The 17212-nt window shown below is 42.4% G+C and overlaps 1 protein-coding gene across 4 annotated transcripts in view; it reads right to left on the reverse strand.

Moving 5' to 3' along the window:
- LOC147226358 (glutamate receptor 4) overlaps positions 1-16962 on the reverse strand; it is a 163604-nt gene extending 146642 nt beyond the window's left edge. For 3 of the 4 annotated variants that reach the window (XR_015107196.1, XM_086160467.1, XM_086160468.1), the window contains exons 1-2: positions 16517-16875; positions 4066-4224 (exon numbers count right to left, since the gene is read on the reverse strand). Coding sequence is in view for 3 of the 4 variants with exons in the window: in XM_086160467.1 (XP_086016593.1) it covers positions 4066-4224; positions 16517-16607 (250 nt within the window). In the remaining variant the exon portion in view is untranslated. Of the gene's footprint in view, positions 1-4065; positions 4225-16516; positions 16876-16895 lie in introns of those variants that run through there. The other variant, XM_086160466.1, reaches the window with a different exon arrangement.
- Positions 16963-17212: the final 250 nt, after the last annotated feature.

Genomic DNA, 17212 nt, shown 5'->3' on the forward strand with positions numbered 1-17212 from the left:
ATCAGCTGGCGGTCTGGGGATTTTTGCGGGAGGGAAAAACGCGTCTCGGGCCGACCGAAAAATGTTGTTGAGGGTATCAGCGCGACCCCGGTCACCCGGGGCAACCGACTGGGTGAAGGCCTCGGGACAGCTAATCTGCGGCACCCTCCACGGGGCTGCAGTGTCTCAACAACCGAGTTGGTTAGTTTACTCGGCGCCACTTCGTTGACGGATGTTTTGTCGATACATCGACAACGGTACCTCGATCTGTTAAGAGTCATTTTTAATTCTTAATCATATATATTTATTTTATATCAGTGACGTGCAGACAGTAGAGGCAGGGGAGGCCGGGCCTCACTTGTCATCACGGAAAGAAAAAAATGCAAATGAAAAAATAAATTAAATGGTTATATTTATTCATTGATTTGTACTATAAAGTTATTTTCCACGTAGCTTCACCATTTTTAGTGTTTTTTGTTTTTTAAATTGCTAAAAAAAATTCACATTTACCGTGCGGTGATGACATCAGTGCCTCACCAGCCATGAACCTCATCGCACGTCACTGACATATATATATATATGTATAAACAGCACGCAAGTCATTTAATGCCATGTAAAATGATTATATTAATGCACTGGGGCTGTATGTAATGGCGGTGGAAATAGCTGTAGCAATTTGCTGAGTTCTGTTTGCGGCATTTAATGTAATATGTCAAACAACACATCGATGGTCGTGCTGGTTACCATACCGACGGCGTCTGCGCCCGGCCCCCGGGGCGGCTGGACGCGCCGTGTTTTTAAGCAATGACAAAACTATCGCGGCAAAAATGCAATTAAACTTAGTGTTCCCGAGTTCAGCTGCTGCAATAAAACAAAATGTTTTTCCTGTTTGTGTGTGTGTGTGTGTGTGTGTGCATGTGCATGTGCGTGTGTGTGTATTGAAGGTGGATGTGGGAGGGGCAAGGTACTCCGTGTCCTCCTTCGCAGCGTCTCAGCAGAATATCAAATATAAGCGCCAGCAGGGTTATTACAGTGTCCAGGAGGAAGTGACAGAAATGTGAGGTCCCTAGTGTCAAATAAAGACTATTTGAAATATTTATTCGGCTTAATATCAGATTTTTATAAAATCTTTTATTTAAATACGTCCCAACAAATTCAAACAGAAGCTCCTCGATTGCCGAACAAACACAACGGCACTTCATTCTCTGCCTAATTTAGCCATTGATTTTTCAACAACAGATCACACCACAGATAGCAGAAGACATCGGCCCGCAGTGCTTTATGGCCTCTGCAGGACACACACACACACACAGACACACACACACACACACACACACACACACACACACACACACACACACACACACACACACACACACACACACACACACACACGCACACACACACACGCACACACACACAGCAGAGAGAAAAGAAGACAATGTTTCCCCAGAGAACACCACTAAAATCACTGCCTTCTTCTGTTGGTAGATCTAATCATGGTGGCCTGTATGTGTGTGCGCGCGTGTGTGTGTGTGTGTGTGTGTGTGTGTGTGTGTGTGTGTGTGTACATGCACGCCCATGTACATGCATGAGAGACAGAGTGTGCATACAGCTGCCGCAACCCCTCCTCAATGTATATGTGTGATCAGATGTGAACCAGCAGACTCTCGGCCACAGTATGGCCGCACAGATAATACACATACCTATGTATACACACACACACACACACACACACACACACACACACACACATCCCTAAATCCGTGCATCAATTTCCCCTTGCGATAATCCCCCATTTTTTTTGTCTTTTTCATAATTTTCACACATTTAAAAAAAAAAAGGCATTCAAGATGGCCGCTCGTTCAAAGCCAATCCTCTGCATTGACGAATCATAGATGGCGTAGCGCTGCCTCCCCCTTCAGGGACAGGACACCCATCCCGCTAATTAAGACACATCGATAACATTTAGGTCAAGATGAAAACATCCGGTTCACACTTTGAGGATGTCATGGGCACTAATGAGCGTCCAAGGGATCGCGGCGTGTACGTCAAAGAACAGGGCAGTTTTGGTAAGTATGGGAAACTCACACACAAATCAATACGCACACCGGCTGGCTCTGGAGCAGTGTGCAGAGGGGGAAGAAGGAGGAACAAAAACTGATCAAACCTGTAAAACCTACGGTGAAGCCGATTGGGCCTTGATCAAAAAAAAAAACAAAAAAAAAAACAAAGGAGGTCCTTAAATGGACACAAACAATGGAGCAATATTGTAAACTGAGAACATGTTGGGAAAAACTACCTTGGAAGCAGCTGAAGGCAGAAGGCTCTGCCGCAAATGGGACCGCAACTTCCAGATACAAAGCTTGAAAATCTGGTTCACACCGGAATGAGGAGCGTACGGGCCCGTTAGCTATCGTGGAGACAGACGGGAAGCCGCCAGCTAACTTGGGTCAGGACTCAGCAGTCCATCTCCCCCTTAAAGACCAGGGGGACATTACTGCTACGACAGCGGCGTCTCCGTCTCAGCTAATGAAGACGGATGGTTTCGGGGAAGGGGGTCGGGCCAGAGCAACCGTTGCTTAGCAGAGGCGGGCTGGTCTTCGGCACGATCCATTAGCCCCGTAGGATTCAGCCCTGAGATCGGCCCCCCTGAGGTCAACGCTCACCCATTCACCCTTGAACCCCTTGGGCCCCCTTTTCCCTGACCCGCTTCCCATTCAAGGTGCTAATGGCTGGTTTCATCCCAATGCACGGTTTGGAGTCACATGGTCTCCACGGGTATCAGTGACCTTACAGGAAGTCAGACACCTAAATACTCGACAAACAGTTCTTGGGCGAGTGGTAAAACGTTGGTCGCAAGTTGCCGAGGAGACACTAGCGCAACCTGAGAGGATTGAATGAAACTAAAATGCAGGTGATCAGATTTGGGCGCATAGTTCAAAATCATGAACGGTAGAAAACTTTTTGGGTGCCATTTAATTATGCCACTACAAACCCTGACCTATTGTCTAGACAATGAAAGGAAATCTAATAAGGGATTTTATAAGAAAATAAACAATTTGAACTAGTGCTGTACTTTTTGCAGGACATGATGTTTTTTTTTTTTTTCCCTGCTCCATTGATACTAAAATTACTCAAGGCAAATTATCTGCCTCTTAAATACAATATTAGAGACGAAAGTGACGAGAAACGGCGACAGAACCGTCAAAAAGTACAGGAGCATCTGCAAAACCACAGAACGTCCTAATTATTTTTATCCAATCATAACTAACCAATTAATCGATAGATCGCTCAATTGCTGAAATAACCAATGGCTGCAGCCCTTGATCCACCCTCTTGGCGCTCAGATTTCCAGTGAGAAAGAGGATGTGAAGCAGACATGCTAACAGTTGAGCAGCGCTGTTGGGTAAAACTGTGCTGGTGTTCTGGAGTTAAAATATTGGATAAAAAGATACCAGGACGTGATTCTTTACATAAAAAAATTGCAAACTTTGTGATGATGCATCTCATTGAGGAAACAACCAACATACTGTACTAGTGATAGAAAACATCAACAACCATTGATTTATATTGCAGTCTATCACAATATATTCTGATGAAATCCTATTGTGAGATTTGTATCTCAAATATCAGATGGGGAAAAAAAAATAAATAAAAGTTTCTATGATGGATACCGGACTCTCCACCTTGTCAATTTAACATCGCAATTACATCGAGTGGCCTGATTGACTCACTGTCCCTGTTACTTCCTCTCCGGCGGGATGATGGATGTCACATCCAAAGCAATTTTGGTGACACTTACAGCACATTCAGAAAGACATTAATTCACTTTTGCACAAGCCGACATCAAACTCAGGGTCAGCTTTTAGCATCCATTTCAGACTGACAGAAGGAGAAAATAAAAAAATATAACACCTTGTCAATGTAAAATATCCCTTAGTGATTAATATTAAGCATGTTAATGATACAGTAATAAAGCCCCTGGAGGCGACAGGAAGTGGCAGACTTGTCTGCTCTGTGGGATTACAAAACAAAAAAAAAAAAGGCTGATGCATAAAAACACCACGTCACAGTCGGACTTACAGGCGTTGGTGACGGCGAAGCTGTTTGCCGTCTCGATGTTGTCCACGTGGGGCACCAGGTTGAAGGGTGCTTCCGAGGCGTTGGGGCTGGTGTTGTGCAGAAAGATGGCTAGGCGAAAGGCGGTGTACTCCTGATCCGTGTTTCGGATGAACAGCCCGCCTGGACGTGGGAGGGGAAAAAAAAAAACACAATAAATAAAAATATAATACATATTATTAATATATACCGAAAAAGCGACAAAACAGGAAGTAACATAAATCTGGGGGGACACAAATTTCATGCAATAAGGATAATTCCAGTCCATTCTGATCTACGGCAGTCATTTTGATATAATGAGCCAATAAATGACTGAAATCTATGAAATTAACAATTTATTCAGTTGTGATTCATTTACTCAATATCTATGAAGAATGTATCATTCAGGAAAAAAAGCAGGGTTTATCCTAGAGTCCCGGATCAGTCGCCATGTTGATCACAGGACCACGAATGGACGAACAGCCACTCACTCTGTCATTCACGGATCATAAAGAGACATGCAACCATTCTTATTCCACTCTTATTCACACAACTATAGAGGCGTAAAACCGTTTACACTTTTAATTTAGGCTCCCTGCACAGTTTCTGCACAGAGAACATAGAGCTTCGACACGGAAAGGCCAATTTGTGGAATCGAACCAGCATCGAACCGGCTTGTCGTGGCAACGGTTGCACAGGCGTTAACCGCTACGCGTCCTCAACGTAACAATGTCAAATTTATTTTGATTTGATGTAATTGCAATGAGCTTTGCAATCCCGAGTTTTTGTGAAATGAAAACTCCGCCTTGTTAGATAAATTGTTATAAATAAAATTTAATGATGCTAATTCATCACGTCAGCGCCAGCTACTGTCAGTATCTATATCTAATGACTGTATCAAAAATTCTAGTAATGATGCAGCAACCACCATTCAACCCACCGTGAACGCTGGGCTAAATGTTTGTGAAAAGATTTTCATCCTTAATGTTCCCTTTTCTTTGTCGGCTGAAACGTCCTGTTTGGCGTCAGTTGGCTGAAATGTGGTATTTATTGCGATGTGAGGAATCTTAGTGCGTTTAGCGCCACAGGGCCAATCTATTTGCTTCTGCATGCCGCCATGATGAAGATCATTCAAAAAAATATTTATTGTCTCCAACCTCTTGCTAGTCGCACGCAAACATTTGCTTAATAGCACTTAACTTGCGGTGGAGCCGGCGCTGATGGGAATATCATTAGTTTCTCGGGCTTTTGGTCATTAAGTCATTTTCAGAACCATGATGACGCCCGAGATGTAAAGTCAAGGGATCGCCCAAGTTATTACGATCCATCCCGGGGGGGACATAAACATCTGTGCCAGATGTCACAGCGATCCATCCAATATTGTGCAGGCAATTCACTCTAGACCATAAATGTCAAGCTGCTGGCTGCACCGGAGAAGAAAATCAGAGATAGCTTAACTCGTAGGAGAACACATTAACAGGGAGCGATGGATGTCTTCACCAAATATGCCGATCCATCTGCTAGACGTCAAGATATTTCACTCAGGCGACCGGCGATGCCAGTGGAAAACCCTGGAGATCAGTCATTGGAGTTCGAACCTCTATTTGCGGAGGTATTACAGCCTGTGTGGTGACGGTTCGACTTAATGTCTGAATGCTAACCTCAGACATGCTAGCTAGCATAAAAATGAATTGGTGCAAGGCCAGTTGCAAGCATGGCTGACTTCACCGCCGGCGACGGTGAACGGAACAGACTGATAAAGTGAAAGCAAAAGTGCCCGTAACCTTCTGTTTGAAAGATGTCAAAAGCCAGTTGGCCCACAGTTTTATTCTTAATTCATTACCCAGCTTGATATTTCCCAAAATATCAGTATTGAAGATTTGATCACTTTCGTTTCTGCTCAGTGAAAAGATTTTGTCATAGCCGACCGTTCTTTTTCTTGAATCGCATGATTGCTATTGACTTTATAGCTGTTTTTCTGGAACCGTGGGATTTTATTCGTTTTAAATCAAAACGGTAGGCTGATTGTAACGGGGGTCTTCGAGGCCGCAAAAGAAACGCTAACTGATTTTGGAGTGTCACGTAAAACAGCTGATTAATATGGCCGATCCATCCACACAGCACTGATTGTGATGCAGAAGTTTGTGATCAGTATGAAATTACGACTGATTTTGACTGATTTATATGACTGATTTTTTGATACACAAGAAAAAAAGCAAGTTACAAATATTTTGCAAAATTTTCAAGGTGTCCTTCAAGGATCAATGTTAGTTCTGGCCCTTTTTACGATCTACATTGTTGCCTATTCTCTTGATGTTTTTCTCTTGTTTTCGTGATCGTACAATACTGCCGACTCCTTAAAAGCATCCTTGAAGAGCCATCAGCTTTTCTTTAATGACATTAAAACTGCCTTCACACTCAATACTATCTACTATGAATGATCATTGATAAATAGACCAGAAACACATTGGCACCAAACGACAAGGAATTAATGTTTAAATATGTTATGCGCATTCTTGTGTGTCTCCAAACTGCAGCTGCTGGATTCTATATATCGCTTAGCCTTTACATTCACTCCAGATGACGGTTGTCAAACCCGTGATTGCCTCTCATACAACAAGGCACGTTTTGAAAGATGCATTAAAATATAATATCTGTTTACCTACAAACCGCCTCTTGGGAAAACTGCCATTCCACATTACATGCTTGCTGGGCCGGGATGTCATTACTTGTCATACACATTTTTTAATGGCTGGCTCACACTTCAGGTGTTATTTTTCATTTTTCACAAATGGGTAAGTTATCCCCCCCCACCACCACCGCAGATATAATCCCCCGCAGATCCCGAGGCTAGAACTCGTATCTACCGGACAATTCCAAACACAACTCCTGAACTGCCTTGCTTGAAATTGTAATTGATTGAATTGATCTGGTAACCTTTCTGCTACATGTGCTCTTTGTGCGTTCAAATTGTTTTAAATGCTCACTCATTACACAACTCATGTCTTAGCCGAATTTTAGGCTCCTGTTTTTCTACTCTGTGACTCTCAACCTTAATGGCTTGAGATTACAATGATTAGTAATTAAGTAAGTGCTCTCAAGTACTAATTACAACTTGACAACAAAGAACACCACTGCCTATTTTCACAAGTCATATTTAACCATTAATTTTTTTCTGAATGTATTCATAAGGTTTTTTTTTCAGGTTATGAATCGTAATCATTTATTTTATTCATTAACTATAGCACTTGTCCTGTAGTCAGGGTCACATCGGTCGCTAGGTGGGAGGCTGGGTTCCCATCGCCGATCGATCATAGTCAAATTTATAGATAAGACTCTCATTCAAGTCATATAGACATGCAAACATCCACTCTCTCATTCAGAGGGAATTTAGAGTCTTCCAATGACCTACTGAGCGAGGAATCCAAAGGAAACCCAAATAGAACATGTAAACTCCACACAGAAAGGCTCCATGTCGGAATCGAACCAGGACCTTGTAGTAGTGAGCCAGAAGTGCTGAAACTTGCGCCACCATTTTAATCAAGAAAAAAATGAAAAGACTCCTCCCATTCTGTTCTGGTAAATCCTCAGAAAAAAAAAAAAAAGTAGATTATCTACTCATTTAGCTAGAGATGACTTCTTCGGTCACATTGTGCAAATTTTACATGATGTAACCTTGCATCACAATTGATATCCCAGCAAGTCGAATATGACATAACGCATATCTAACCCCTTCCAAAATGCACAACCCATCAATTATTACATGGATTCTTTGACCACAGGCACACCAGACACAAAGCTACATGACAGGTAGCAGCAAAAGCGATGGTGAAGCATACTGAGCTGCTTTGGTGTTCGTTCATTCATTCGTTTACTATCTATAATGAAGGGTGACCAGTTAACCCGCTGTGTGATTTTGAGAACCACGCAGACACAAGGAGAAGGTGGGGACCCCAAGTAGAGAGACGCGCCTGCTGGAATCCAACAAGGGACTTTCCTGAGGCAGAAGCGCTCACCACTGCGCTGCTGTGCCACCACACAAGGAAGCTAGCACACTTACATATCAATTGTTGACAGATGGATAGGGTTTGTATATTTAATTTTCTTTTAAGTTTTAGTTTAAATCATGCACAACCTGCAACCCCAAGACTTAAAAAGACCAAGCAAATATTTAAAATAATGGCCTCATTTTCATATAGCATCGTGTCGATGTTTACTTGAGCCGTAAACCCGGGGGGGGGGGACAGGTCTCGTGAGTCACACACTTCGCTGACCTTTCTGTCCAATCCGCCTCCTCGAGACTCCTCGCAGAGGTACAACAGCTGCGGGCTGCTTCCGGGTTTTTGACAGAATGAACAGGGACGATTCACGACTGCCAGCGGCGAGGAGGCATCTCAGCCAGGTAAAGTTGCAGAAAAAAAGGGTTTTTTTTTTTTGGACCTTTAAAAAAAAAGCTGTCAGCCGACATTTATGGCGGTTGTGTTTCGGTAGCTGGGGCTTGGGAGGAGCCTTTATCGTATTAGAGGCGGACATAATTGACTGGGCAAGACGCGAAATGCAATAAAAGGCCAATATTGTCCTGGTAAATCACTTTGCCAATATCCTATTGTTGACAGTTCTGGCTCAAAGCGGTGGCATTATATCTTGCAGACATCATGGAGTTTAGTTTAAGACGTTAAAACAAAACGAAGCGACATTACACGCAGAGATTATGAATCAGACAGTTTAGAGAAAATCACATATTCAGTGTCGAGATCCCTCGACTCAGCTCCTCCGCTCCTGCTTTTGTTTCTCTCTCTCTTTTGTAACATAAGCCTGTTTGTATTAAGCTGCTCATGACTGTGCAAATGTCAGAGGTATTTTAGGTTAGAAGCAGGTTTTGTTTCACATTTCTGAATCTAACTGGGGGAGATTTTTCCTCCGGACAAGAGCGTACGAATGTCCTTTAACGCAAAATGTCAGCCTGTTCTTTTTATGGCCCGACCTCTTTAAGGGTGAACTGCTGAATGCGAGGTGTTAATTCCTGATTCATGGGGAAGAAGAAGGGAAAAAAAAAAAAAATGATGTGAACATTATAAAACTCTCACTCCAGGCAGCAGACGAGCCATTAGCACACGCGGGATTTGAAATAACATCTTCCCCACTGATGAAAAAGAGGACAGCGGCAGACTTTGGCCCGAATCCCATTTATTCAGCTTTGACTTTCACCGCCGTTTGATGTTAAGTCAACATGGGATTTGGCGCTGCGTCGACAAGCCTCCGGACTTTAAAGTTTCATGAAGAGCATATGTTTTCCGAAAAGGAAAAAAAAAAGAAAATCAAGACGGTTGTGACTACGAGGTGCAACCTATTTTAACTTCTTTTTTTTTTTTTAACAATTCGAGAAACATGTTGCTGAGATACAATTGTTAAGGCACAGACAAAAGAAACCCTAAAATGAAAATGAAAACCCTAAATACTCGAAAGTTTTGCGTTTCCTACTTTTTTAGTGTCATGAAGCACATCAATCACTGCCCTAAAGGTTTTAATATAAATTGATTTTTAATATAACGTGAACATATATATACACATATACATATATATATAAAACGTTTTTCTGGGGCATCGTTACCGAGCCAACTGAATTCGCTGGCACCCATGCTGCGTTCAGACATAAAATGCAATGGGTAAATTCCATTGTCCCCTCGAATAAGTCAAATGTGAATTGTAAATGTGCGATTCAAACGGTCATAAATTAATATCAGAATATATCTGTCAGAACAACAGCATATCCAGTTACTGGTCAGTAGAACCAACGTTAAAGAAGTCAGGTCGTGTCATGTGACATTCTTTCGCTTAAAACTACACAGCATCAGATTTGTGTTGAGCTGCAGTTAGCTCAGTAAAAAATAAGCATCCTTTTTTTTTTTTTGAAGAAATTGAAAAGACAGTAATTTAATGTTTCGGTAAAAGCTATCCCACAAGGGTGGAACTAAAAGCGACGTTTTTGCTACATTGATTTACACATTTTTAAGTTGAAAATTCAAGTCTTGATAAAATTCAAAAAGCTGCACAAATTTGCTCATTTTCCTGAGGTAGCGGGAAAAATATCAATTTCGTTTTGGCAGTGACGTTGAAAGTCATGCAAAAGTTACGCGCTTAGCTAAGCATTGGAGGAATCAACAATGTAGCAACAGCGAAACGGCAATTGCAAAGTTAGATCGCAGTTTCACTGTGTTTAATGTAAGCTTCCAGCCGCCGCAAAGAGGTAAATGATGACTGGATGAATTTCCTCCGGCTGTTTTCCTCCATCCGTGCGCATTGTTTGTCCTTCGTAACTTTGTGGCAGAGGTATCGCCATCTGTTGTGACAGACGCTCTCCTCTGCGCACAATGTCCGGGGATCGTCTTTCCAAGAATTCCTAACCATATGTGTGTGTTTATGTGCCTTACTAGCATCCGATGCGTCGACAACAAGCTGCGAAGGACATGCGTTTGAGCCGCGCTCACACGCAGCTTGCATGCTAACGCTTGAGCTAACAGTCAAGCTAATCCTGCAACCCTCCTTGTCCGATGACATCACCGGGACGTGATGAGATGCTTTCGGAATTCAGACCACCGGAACAGAAGTGACATTCAAAGAGCAAATCTGTAAATCCTTTCCAAGAACGTTACTTAAGATATTGATCGTCAAAGCTCTGTTGACTTTGAGGGTGGATTTTAATCACTGAATCTATATTCCATCTCGCTGAGGTCATTTCTTATGAATATTCTTGGAAAGCCTCGGTCTCTTTTCAGAAATGATGGACGGACTTCCTGTCATGTGCGTCCCTCAATCCCTAGGACATGAAGGCTCGTCTGGCCTTTGGTATGACTAAAACGACACAATAAATCAACCAATTAATAGAATGAGGGCGGAATTGGTCACTTTGAGAGTCCATCTTAATTTGTAATTGGTATTGGGATAAATCTTTGGGTGTCGGACTTAAATTAATTTGCTTTTGTAATTGATATGATTTGTTGTTGTTTTTTTTTTTTCCCAAATATTGTTCGCTATTGCAGAAGCAATATTCCAAATCCAAACGGTAACCCGAGTAGCAATTAAAATTATGAATAATTCTTAATGAATAAACAAATCCTGATGTTTGTTCACACTTAAGAAACCAAAAAGTAGACAACTTATCACCATTAAAATGAAATTTGCATTCTCTCTGTGATCATCAGGGCCACGAATGAAAAATAAATCATCCCAAAACTTCATAATAAGGACAATCCAGGAAAGGATTTGCTAATTCACAATCCTGACCTGAATTCCGCCCATTTCTAGAGCTGAGAGAAAGATATTTGCTCATTAATGATTGAACAAAGAGCATTTTTTTTCCTTTTTCCTTTTTTTTTTTTTTTGGTGACAGGAAATCCAGCCGCCTTACAACAAATCAGTTCAACTCTGTTGTCAGGTTTCCAAGTTTCCCCAGGGTTTAATGTCCAATGGGGCGCCTAGTTGCAGAATGCTGGATACAGCCTGGAGAATCTACAACTCCAGGGTATACAAAGAGGGTACTGACCCCTTGTGAAGATAATCTTTTTGCTGTTTTATATAAATATATACATACACGCACACATGCATATATACATTGTGTGCGCATGATTTGAGACAAAAGTGCGACAGACAACATGGATCACAGGTACAACATGATGCTATGACGCAGACAGAGATAAAAATTTGATGCAAGCGTTTTCACAACCACAATGGTCTTTCATTCGTACGCCTAAAAGGAGCCATCCGCGCACGTGAACGAGCAGCCCTAGTAAAGCTGGCGACCGAACCGGGAGTATTTTGAAAACGTGTCTGAGATGCCTTCTTAAATGGACTGGTTGCTCTCCGTGCACTCTCTTGTCCCTCTCCAGTGTGCTAACATGCAAAGGGGTCAAAGCTTCAGCTTTGAAACTGAGACGAAACGTAGATTAAGCTGCAAAAGGTGACGATATATCAAATATGGGTTGTACAATAAACCCCCAACCATTCAACGTACATGAAAAGGAGATTGTGAGTGAATAGCTGTGTCTCTATATGACATATGAGTGAGAGAGTGAATGGCTGTGTCTTTATATGATGTGTGAATGAAAGGGTGAATTATTTTCTGTCACCATGCAAACAGTAAAAGGCTGAGTGTATCTATATGATGCATGAATGGGAGGGTGAATAGTTTATATCTCCATATAGTTTCAGTATGAGTGAATGGATGTTTTTCTCTATGACATGTGAGTGAGAGGCTGAATGGTTGATGTCTCTGCATGACATATGAATGGCAGGGTGAATTCCTGAGGTGTAAATTAAAGGGTGAATTATTTTCTGCCTATGTGTTGAGTAAAAGGCGGAATGTATCTATATGATGCATGAATGAGAGAGTCCATGTTAGTAGATCTCCATATGATCTCAAAATACGTGAATGGATGTATTTGTCTATCACGTGTGAATAACAGGGCGAGTGGTTGTATGTCTCTATATGACGTGAACGAAAGTGGGAATGTTTTATATCTTCAGATGATCTCAAAATGAGTAAACAGATGATTTCTCTATGACGTGTGAATGAAAGGTGAAAGGTTGAATGTCTCGATATGGAGCTCTGCCATCGCCTGGCAACCGGTCCAGGGTGAGCCCCGCCTCTTGCCCAATGACGGCTGAGATAGGCTCCAACAACCCAGGGTACAGAATAAATGGTGTGGGTGATGAATGAATAAATTGGCTCGCATAATACTACGTTTTCATGAATCCCTTTTACTACGCACTCACTGATGGGCTATTGAGTTGACTGATCCGAGCTAAAGTAACAAGCGACCCGGTTGTGGTTCTGCCTCGCACACCCCCTCTGACGCCATCAAGCACTCGTTTCTAAAACATCCGGGCTCGTTTCCATGCGGCTCCGCTCAAATTCTGCCATTTTCTCAGTCTTGTATCCAATAAGTGGCTCTTTTCATGAAAGTGGTGTTAAAGTGCCGAGGAGTGAACAAAACTCCCTTTTTCTTTTTCTTTTTTCCCAGTCAAAAACTTGAAGATCAGCATCTCCCTTTTTGAAATATGCCCTGCTGATATGCGGAGGCCTGAATATCTGCCTTGAATCCGGGTCAGCTGGGCTGTCGCTGCGAGGACAGGGATGTGACGGGCCATATAATTCCTAACGCTCTCTAAAAATGGTGCCACTGTGCCCTTGAGCAAGGCACCCCGATTTCTACTGCATAGCTGAGCCCAGTTTCGGACTCAAATACATCTATGCGCATCCATGATACACCAGCTGTTAGCGCTTTGCAAAGCTTGGCAAAACCATTATTCCTTCTCAATAAAGTGGAATAAATTCTTGTCTGGAGCAGCAATACATGTTACATTAAATCATTAATCCAAAGAAAACATACGACCGAATGTGTCCACTTTTTTAACATGACATAGTTGCTGGAAATGACGTCAAGTGGAAAAACAGTAAAGTTAACTTTACACGATTTATATTGTAATACTAGCTATGCTCATTAGGATGCTGACAAACGAATATCAGTGTAGTGTTTTATCGTCCCCGTTAAAATAGCCAAAAGTGCAGAGTCTGATTGAAATGTTGTTTCCAAAGAAAAAACATTTTTGTATCCTAAAACTATCAATAATTATATTGATAATAATGATAATAACATTAACAATAATGATAAAGACTGCTCCTTGCTATCCCTTCCACACCTCCACTATAGAAAGAAAACAAAATAAATAAATAAAAGATAAAACATGTGGATAAAGTGACAGGGTAATAACCTCCCACAGAAAAATCCAGAAAAAACACAAAAAGCATTTGAAACAGTAACAGTTGGTGTTTTACTTAAAACAGATCATTAGCAAAGTCCTACGTTTTAATTGCACCCAAACTGATATCAGTGCCACCTAGTGGCTAAATGTTAAACTGAAGAACTGGAAACTTTTTTTGATCCACTGAGGATCTAATTAAAATAGTCTCTTAAACTTAATCTTGAGCGCTGCGTCTTTTTTTTTTCTCTCAAAAGTTATGACTGACTTCTACTCAGCCCTTTATTGAAATGCCAAAAGCCAGTGTTTTTGCAGCTTTTCAAGTGCTTTGTAAAATAAAAGCAGGACAGGAAAAAACAAAACAGACAAATCAACAGGTCAGTGACTGTTACCATGGCATTCCGGAGGTGGGATATCTACCCCTGCCAACACTGAATGAACACACACCTTCACTAATGGCACCGATGCTCGCAGGAATAAACCTCATTTGACAAATATCGACACGGACGCCATACAGGAAGTTGATATCTGACTAAAATCGCTTGCAACTACAGAGAAAATGCATATGGTTGAAGGTATGAGTTGTGGTTTTGTTTTTCCCCAGATCTTTTCAAATGAAATTTGTTCTCCAAAACCAAAAGACAGCAACATAAACGACATTCATTCTTTCATCTTCTACACCGCTTATCCTGCACTCACGCCTGCAGGGGGAGGCGGGGGGGTCGAGCCGATACCGGCAGTCACTGGGCGAGAGGCGGGGTTCACCCCGGATCCACACATTTAGACCAACAACTATTGAACAACTATCCACTCCTTCATACAAAATGATCGCAGACTGTTATTGTCAGGACTAACAGTCTTCCCTGAATGTAATTTTCTGCAGAGCTATTCCGTCTCCCCCTCCAGGCTGGTGAAACACGATCACCATGTTTGCAAATCTGGCTGCCGCTGTTAAGGTGGCACGATGTCTGCAGGGCTAAACTCAATTAGTCCAGACTTCCCGACTTTAAATTTGAATGAAAAAAAAGATCTGAAGTAACCTGGCTCTGAAACATTAGCAATTTTTTGGAAGTTTGCGCGAAAAGTGCAAGTCCTCAAGATGTCCGACCCGCAAATTGCTAATGTGAATAAATAACAAACAAATTCAAACGCTAACCTGAAAGACTTCATGTTTGAATATCCGAAGAACTGATATAGTCAAAAGTGCCGACACGTAGAAACAACCCCGACGTATATAACGCCGGGTCACCCTGCATCCATCAATATCTGGCCTCGATACACATCCAGTCCCGTCGATTACGAAAACAAAACACAAGCCGACGCTATTTCCTCGACTCAAATGGATAGCCAACCGCTAGCCTCTCCTGCAAAAAAAGTGACAGTTCGGTGCTTGTATTCTAAAAACATGAATACCACATCGCATCAAAGGGAAAAAATGCTTTTATTCTGTGTGATACTGATTTTCTGTGTAAAAAGTAAAACAGATAAAGCTGTGGCGGGGGAAGAAAACATTGACCTCAGTAGTCATTGTTCTGCTCGGATAAACGCGTCAAAAATGAAAAGTTTTTTGATAAATGCCATGTTTGAAACCAAACTGCGATGAAATCGTGCTGCAACTTTTGCAAAATAAAACATATATATTGAAGAGACAGGGCAGCACCCTGCCCCCCACCCACTCAAATCTCCCCCTCCGGACATGGGGGTGTGTGTGTGTGTGGGGGGGGGGGAGTGTTGCCACTGACCTCTGACCTCTGCGGAGAAGCCGCTGATATTGCCAGTATCACAAAAAAAAGTACAAGCAGAATCATCTGTACAGCTTGTCATTTCGCATCAGCCCGGCTGATCCTGACGCGCCCTCCGCTCCGACTACAGCGCGGAGACGGAAAGCTGTGCCAATCTTCCGAAAAAGGGGCTAAAAAGGAAAAAAAAAAAGGGTAGTTCTGCACTCGGGAAGGCAACCCACTGCCTGGTTGCCTCTCTGGACATTGATTTTTGCAGGAGGGTCGCAATGATCAACAACTGGAGGTCACAGTTTGCCCCCCCCCCTTTTCATTTTTTTTTTCAAACACCGCCTGCCTTTAAATCAAGCGGAACAGCATGCCGTGAATCCATCACTTTTTATTCGTCGGCATTAAGTTGCCATGGGTTTTTTAAAATTTATTTTATTCATTCATTTCTTTATTTTAGGAGGGAGCTGGACTTTAATTGCCTGGTCAGGGTTGGTAGTGTGTGTGTGTGTGTGTTGGGGGGGGGGGGGGGGGGGTTAACAGCATTCAATGCATAGGCAGCCTGCATGGGGGGTTTCACACACACACTCACTCACGCACGCATGCACGCACACACTTTGCTGCTGTGATCTGCTGCAGTGGCGGAGCGCGCTGGTACACACTCGCCTGCAGATACGAAGCGCATTAGGTGTGTTAAACACGCACGTCGGTGCCGGAACAACGCCGGGGTGTCGTTTATGGTGGTCGTACAAAGAAATAAATTTAAAAAAATAAAATAAAAAATTAAAAAACGATATATGTTAAAGGAAAAACGATGGTGTTTCGCGGCTGCAGGGGGGACTGGACTGAGGACGCTGGCATGATCCGTTTTCACTGATTTTTTTTTTTTTTAATTCTAATTTTTATTTTAATTTTTGGATAGATGAAGAAGGAAAGGTGTTGTGACTTACCGATCTGGACGCTGCTCGGAAAAGCACCCATCGCTAGTCCCAACAAGCCCGGGAATATCAACACAAACCAGCCGCCGGAAGAAATCCTCATTTTGTTTAGGTTATAAACTGATGAGAGACATTGAGCAGGTTTTTGTTTATTGTTTTTTTTTTCTTTTCTTTAAAATCTCCGGGGCAGCGGCAACATCGCGGGGCGAAGAGGAGCCAGAAGAAGAAGAAGAAGAAGAAGAAAAAAAAAAAACAAAGAAAATCAAGCGCGTTAAAAATCCATTTTTTTTTCTTTTCCTTTCTTTTCTTTTGAAGGTCCCGTGATATTTTTTTTCTTTATTTTTTTTTTTTTCCGGATCAGTCCCCCCCCCGCAGTGCCGCTCGTTTGTACCGTCAAACTGCGTCCGTCCGTCCGGCGCTGGAGATTTGCGCACAACCGCCGCCGCCGCCGCCGCTGCTGCCGCCACCACCGAAACGGGGAAGGAGGGAGGGATGGAGGGAGGGAGGTAGAGCCGGGGGGGAGAGGAGAGGAAAGGGGGAGGGGGGACATCAGCCAGCGGCGGCCGGTGCGCCTGGATGCGGTTCAAATCTGCACCGCCAGAAAGCGCATGTATCTTTCCTTAAAATTCAAATAAAATAATAAAAATGAATAAAAGAAAAAAAAGAGGAAATATACGTGAGATTTAAAATTTTTATCACAGATTTTTT

Source organism: Fistularia commersonii, chromosome 15 (assembly GCF_037954325.1).
Source record: "Fistularia commersonii isolate RoL2024-O1a breed Wild chromosome 15, RoL_Fcom_v1.0, whole genome shotgun sequence".
Taxonomy (NCBI): domain Eukaryota; kingdom Metazoa; phylum Chordata; class Actinopteri; order Syngnathiformes; family Fistulariidae; genus Fistularia; species Fistularia commersonii.